The sequence below is a fragment of the Musca domestica genome, unplaced genomic scaffold (genome assembly GCF_030504385.1).
Source record: "Musca domestica strain aabys unplaced genomic scaffold, Musca_domestica.polishedcontigs.V.1.1 1, whole genome shotgun sequence".
NCBI classification, from domain to species: Eukaryota; Metazoa; Arthropoda; class Insecta; order Diptera; family Muscidae; genus Musca; species Musca domestica.
This window is the reverse complement of record NW_026712114.1, coordinates 15,481,826-15,487,825: the sequence shown is the minus strand read 5'-3', so window position 1 is coordinate 15,487,825 and position 6,000 is coordinate 15,481,826. Positions and strand designations below refer to the sequence as shown.

At 37.4% G+C, this 6,000-nt stretch overlaps 1 protein-coding gene across 1 annotated transcript in view; it reads left to right on the top strand.

Annotated features, from left to right (window-relative positions):
• Positions 1 to 976: 976 nt before the first annotated feature.
• LOC101890242 (leishmanolysin-like peptidase) overlaps positions 977 to 6,000 on the top strand; it is a 78,665-nt gene continuing 73,641 nt past the window's right edge. Inside the window, exon 1 of the mRNA XM_005179395.4 lies at positions 977 to 2,508. Within this exon, the coding sequence (XP_005179452.3) occupies positions 2,080 to 2,508 (429 nt within the window). The 5' untranslated portion in view covers positions 977 to 2,079. The remainder of the gene's footprint in view (positions 2,509 to 6,000) is intronic.

Genomic DNA, 6,000 nt, shown 5'->3' with positions numbered 1-6,000 from the left:
AGCTCTTTATGTGCTTGCACCTTTAAGCCAATCAAAAAAGCATTTTATGTATTATCACCTTAAGGCCGATAATACCATATTACTGATATTATACAAAAGACGTTTAATCTTTTGCGTGAAGAACTTAAACTATTCCCTTACAATTCCTCTATTTCACTCAGCCCAAAAATAAACGAAAAAATACAACAGAATAAAAGTAGTCTCACTTTTTAATTCAAATATATCAACCCTTTCCGATTGGCCTTGTCATTTTTCAAGAAAATTAAAGTTCATATCATATAATACCCGGTGTGCCGTACAAAAAAAAAACACCTTGGGTGATTTTTTAGCAACACTGGTTTAAACAACTCATGCAGGATTAGGTGTTTGTTTTACTGTCAAAGACTTTCAGTTTGGTCTATAACTTAACCCTGAATCGTGTGTTTGCTGTATGATCGCTTTTGGAGTGTAGTGTAACCAGAAGCTATCAATCATGGAAGAAGAAAACATGTAGTCGCATCGATACAGATGCTGGGACAATGATTTGTGTCTTGTAAGAATTTTGTTATCGTAGAAAAATCTTTTACATTCGTGCAGTTCCGGAAAAGACCTTATTTTGTATTTTCTGAGAAAAATTACTATTTTATGGTTGATCCATGGTAAAATTAAAGAGGTAAAGTCATTTCAAATAAGCATATCCACCAAGCATATTATACCACCATACCCAAGTCAAGCAATATTTGATTTGAATTCTGGAATATTACATTTAATGCTGGTAAGTAAACAATATTTGCTGGAAGTGCGTTTTATGCCTTATTCGGGATTGTAACTTATATGCTCATACCATGAACACAACTATACAATTAATAATAAAAAATCGATTATTTTTCAGTCGATAACGATAATAATCGTTGTGAGTGGCGAAAGTCGATCCACGTATCCCTACTCTTTTCAAAAACATTTGTTGTTGTTGCATCTCAAGACAATTTTGCACAAACAAAATAAACTTTTTCGTCATTTGTTTATAAACCGTGACTGAAGTTGGACGTGCGCGGCGAGCGATAACGATAACGACGCGAGTGAAAGAGAACAACAACAACGGCGACGACAGTGAATAAAATTAATTGCATACAATTTGCTAAGTGTTGAATTAAAGAAACAAAATAGTGAAATAACAAAACGAAGTCAGTGAGCAAAAACGAGTGAAAAAGAGAAGAATTCTTGTAAATAAACAAAAATCGATCGTTCAGTCATTCTGTCTTTCCGCTGTCCATTGAAAAAGTCGCTCGGTCTGTTGTCTTGAAATTTTTGCATTACCATTTTAGTTGTTGTTTGGATTACACATTTATCGCTGGCGTCCGTGAGGGGGTTGCAGCGTTCCGTCGTGGTATCGTTTTTTTTGGGGGGGAGTTCTTCGTCGTCGTCACCGTCGTAGCTTTGTGGTGGAGTTCGAGTTCATGTGAATGTGACATTTATTATAAATCAAGAAAAAGAATTCAGATTTGGTTTTGCTGGCTGGTTTCTCGTGCTTCACATTTTGCTTTGGTTTGTTTATTCACTGTGTAATCAAGGCTTTGCTGGATGCCGGCGCTGCAGCAGCAGATGTTGGTTAGCATTCGTCGCTGCCACCGTCATTGCTAGTGGTTGTTGTGTGGTGCTGCATTCGGTTTTGTTTCTTCAAAGGTGAAAAACAGACAATCAGACTGCCTGGGGTTGTTGTTGCTATAGCTATATGAATGAAGTCTTGCCTTTAATTGATGCTGTGTGGCGTTATGCTGGAACGGACTTAACACAATCAGCAAACGGAGAACAGATGCCGTCATGAATGGTGGACGCACCGCACCTTATTGTTATTAGTGATTATGGAATAGATTGTTGAATTAAAGGTTTCAACGGTGAAAATTTGGTGTTCCAATCGTTGGCTGGCAATCAGCAGACAGGTCATACGTTTGTGGTCGACGTTTGCATTCACAATAAGTGGAGCATGGGAAAAAGGCCAATAAGAAGCCCAAAGAATATTTAGATCTGTGAAAATTTTAAATTTTGTACATAAAAATAACAACAACCACCACCAACACCCCCCTTTTCGCAATCATAGAAATGTGCCAATATCTTTATTGCCTGCCTGCAGCTCAAAACAAAAAATACCCAACTCCGAGACAAGTTCTTAGTCATGCCACAGCAGCTGTTTCAACTGCCACAACAACACATTGTCGTCATAAACACAAACCAGAAATACAAGAATTACGACAACAACGAGAAAAACAAAACTATTCTTCTATACGTCAAAATAGCACCCGCCGTCCCCACCACCAACAGCAAACAAATTTCCTTCATTTTCAACGCACATTAGCCAAAATGTTGTTTGTTGGCGGCCACCGTAGTAGGTCCAGTTATCTGTCAATATTGCTCATCTTTAGTTTCTGGGCCGGTCTAACTGATGGCAGCAATATCCATAGCCATAGCCACCACACCATTCATCCGGCTGAGCCACACAACTGTCAACATCACCATCCCAAGGCTCATGAGGTAAGTTGCAAGTTCGTTTTTTTTTCCTTCTCTGCTTCTCCATGTTATTTCCTTCCCTTTCGTTGGCCAGGCAACCACTTTTTTTGTTTGTCAGCCAGCCAGTCGCTGTTGTTGTTTGTCATGCATGGCTGATTGGTTGGGTCGGTTGGTTGAATGGCAAATAGGGGATCCTTGAAACATAACTGAAGGATAATGATATAATTTTGAAGAAGGAAAAACAAGCTAAGATAGACAGACAGGACAAATAATATAATCTCTTCCATGCATATTTTTGGAATTGGTCAATTATTCGTAAACCCTACTCTATTGCGTGGAGGGGAATGAAATGTTTGCCATTGGGTTTGTAATTCCCTTGTCATCACCATCAATACAATTACATTGAGAAACGAAGACTCCTTATATGACTTTTTTGCACGATCTATGGAAAGGATTAGGAAGGATACTGACTGATCCAAAGAGAGTGAGATATATGAGAGAGATAGATCAAGGGTTATTTTGAAGAATTGTAGAAAAGAGACATTAAATTCAGAAATTCACGAAAAGAAATTGATACCACGGTCAATATAATTTAATTTTTGAGGATTTTTTTTATTTCTTGATTCTATTCCTCAAACCAACTGTTATCGCACGAATGAATGCTTCAACATTGTCTTCCAATGGGCCAATTAAAGTGGAAACGCCTGTATAGACATGAGCTTTAACATACCCCTACTAAAAATTGTCTAAAGGCGATGACACCATCTAGGTGAGCAATTGATCGGTCCCGAACGTGAAATAAAATGTTCACCAAACGTACCCCTTAATAAGTCCATTGTTAGGCGTGGTGTATGGCATGTGGCACCGCAGCTCTTTGAAAAAATACGGTCCAATGATGCCACCAGCCCATAAACCGCAACAATTTGTCACTTATTCTGGACGCTTTGGTAGCTTTTGCAATGCTTCTTGCTAATCTTCACTTCAAAATCGACAATTCTGATTTTTTACGTACCTATTGAGCCACAAATGAACTTTGTCGACGAATACAAGATTCCAATATACGAGTGGAGTTTTCAAGAGTCCACTCATCAAAAATTCTGCGTTGCTTTAGGTCGTTTGGCTTCAATGCTTGCACCACCTGTATTTTGAAAGGCTTCAGACCTAAAATCCTTCCGCAAAATAACAAGACCAATTGTTGTAAAAGGGGACGAATTGATGATGACCAGTTGACACTCTACGTAAGCGTATTGACAGTTTAATGTCTAACCCTGTAAGTTTGGTGCGACATTTAGTAACAAGAGCCGTAAAATGGAAGAAGCGCTCGATGAATATTCTTAACAAACGTTGTTCATTTGTAGGACGATTCATGTTTAAATTATAGACCAAACTGGAATTGTTTGGCAGTGAAACAAAACGCGAAACTTGCATGAGCTGTTTACACTAGTGTTACCAAAAAGGTTAAAGCTAAAAATCGCACTTTATTAACTCATTACCGTACAGTCGCTAAAGGATTCTGAATCCTTGTCTGTATGGTTCTTGGTAGAGTTGCAAGTATCCTTGTAGCCTCTACCAAGAACGTGTACAGTGTACCAAAATATGCAATTTTGATGACTTTTGGAATTTTCAAAGTTTCAGCTTGTTTTTAACTAAATGCCGCTGTAGACGAGTTTAGAGTTATTTTACAACCTTTCACAGTAAATACCATTTCCCATACCTTCTTTAATTTAGGAGGCAGATTAAAACATTACCATTCATCCCGGATAGTAATTGGGTTTTCAAACAATAAAATCTCATAAGTGGTAGCATATATTCGCCACTACAAAAATTCAATATTTATATGAATTTGTTAAAATCGTAGTAAGGCTATTTGTTGGTTGTTTTATAAAGTCATACTTTTCCATTTATTTTTCTGCTACTCGTAGTGTGCTGAAAGCATAGCAACAAAATTTGTATAAAATTCATGTTAAACGTATAAATCCACACGAATTCCATTAATCCACTGACCATGGGTTAACTTTTCCAGGAAGAACGAAAGATTGCTACCATTTAAATATTGCAATAATTCTAAAAATAGTCTGTATTTTAATAATCTAGAACAGCATTGATGGCCTAACAAGGATATTTGGATGTAACAAAATGTAAATTAATCTGATTAATCTTGTTGAAAATAATCCTTTTTTAAATTAAACATTGCGAGAAATTGTTTCGCAGGAAAGAACGGAACATTATTTATGCTATGTGACAGCAGTTCCAAGAATCCATTTTCGTTTTTTAACTTTGATTATTGACAAGAGGTGCTGCTGCCAATGACCAATGAAATTAACATTCGAATGAAACATGACTACCGTATGAAAACTAAACTACACTTATTTGGACAGAGTTGGAGAAGTATAATTTTAGGTCTTAATGCCATCAGTTGCGAGGTGGAGCTGATGATCGAAATTTCTAAAATGATTAATTACGTTAATAATTTAAGTATGAGATATCATTTAATTGGATACTCATAGTTATACACTCAGCTTAACAGGATGAGATAAAAAAAACTGTACAAAGTCAAACGCCATAATCATTACATTTTTTAAATTTTAATGAATGAAAGCATAAAATGTCGGAAATAGCATCAAATTTCAGAATAAGTTTAGATGGGGTTTGGAGATTTTGGTGGCCATTGTGCGCTGAAAATAAAGCGAGAAATCTCATTTTGTAACCATTCTTGTGTGGCGCGTGCTAAGTCCTGTTGGAATGTCCAAGGTCTGCGGCCAAAATGTTGGCGTGCCCAAGGCTTTAATACAACCTCCAGAATATTTTCGCGATAATATTTGTCATTTATTCTGATGCCGAACGGAGAGCGACCATCGGCTGTTATGGCGGCCCACACCATCACCATGGGCGTCGCTTGAGTTCTGGTGACCAACAGAAGGAGCACATTTTCAGCTGACCTCTTTGGCAAGTAAACACGATCATTTTGTTAGTTTAAAAACTGCTGAACAACGAATGTTTTCTCATCGGAGAAAACCAAATTCGGCAGTTTACCACTTTCGGCCAAGCGAAGCAACTTTTTAGCCCTTTTGAGTCTATTTTCTTTCTGTTGCGGTGTAAATTCTTGCACTTTTTGGAATTTCAATATCTTTACCCCGAGCTCAATGTTGCTGTTTTCTTCTGTCCACTTACTTGATGTCGGGCTACGCACATATATTCTTGATCAGAATAAAATTCTATGTCGATTTAGCGATGTCCGACCGCCTATCTCTCTGTCCGTCTATCACTCTAGTTTCCGAACTAAATGAAGTAGGTTGGTAAAATTTTACTTAAATGTATGTTTGCAAGATTTATGGTATTGAATATAGGCCATATGGGTCTATGTTTTGATATAGCTCCTATATAACTGTGCTTCTAGATGTTCGGCATTTTGATGATTTGTGTTTCACTTTTCACCGGAGTCGTTTCAAATTTCGTATTTGCAGTTCGCCTTCTCTGGCAGATAATTGACTGTGGGGTCCATGTTTTCGTGTGGCC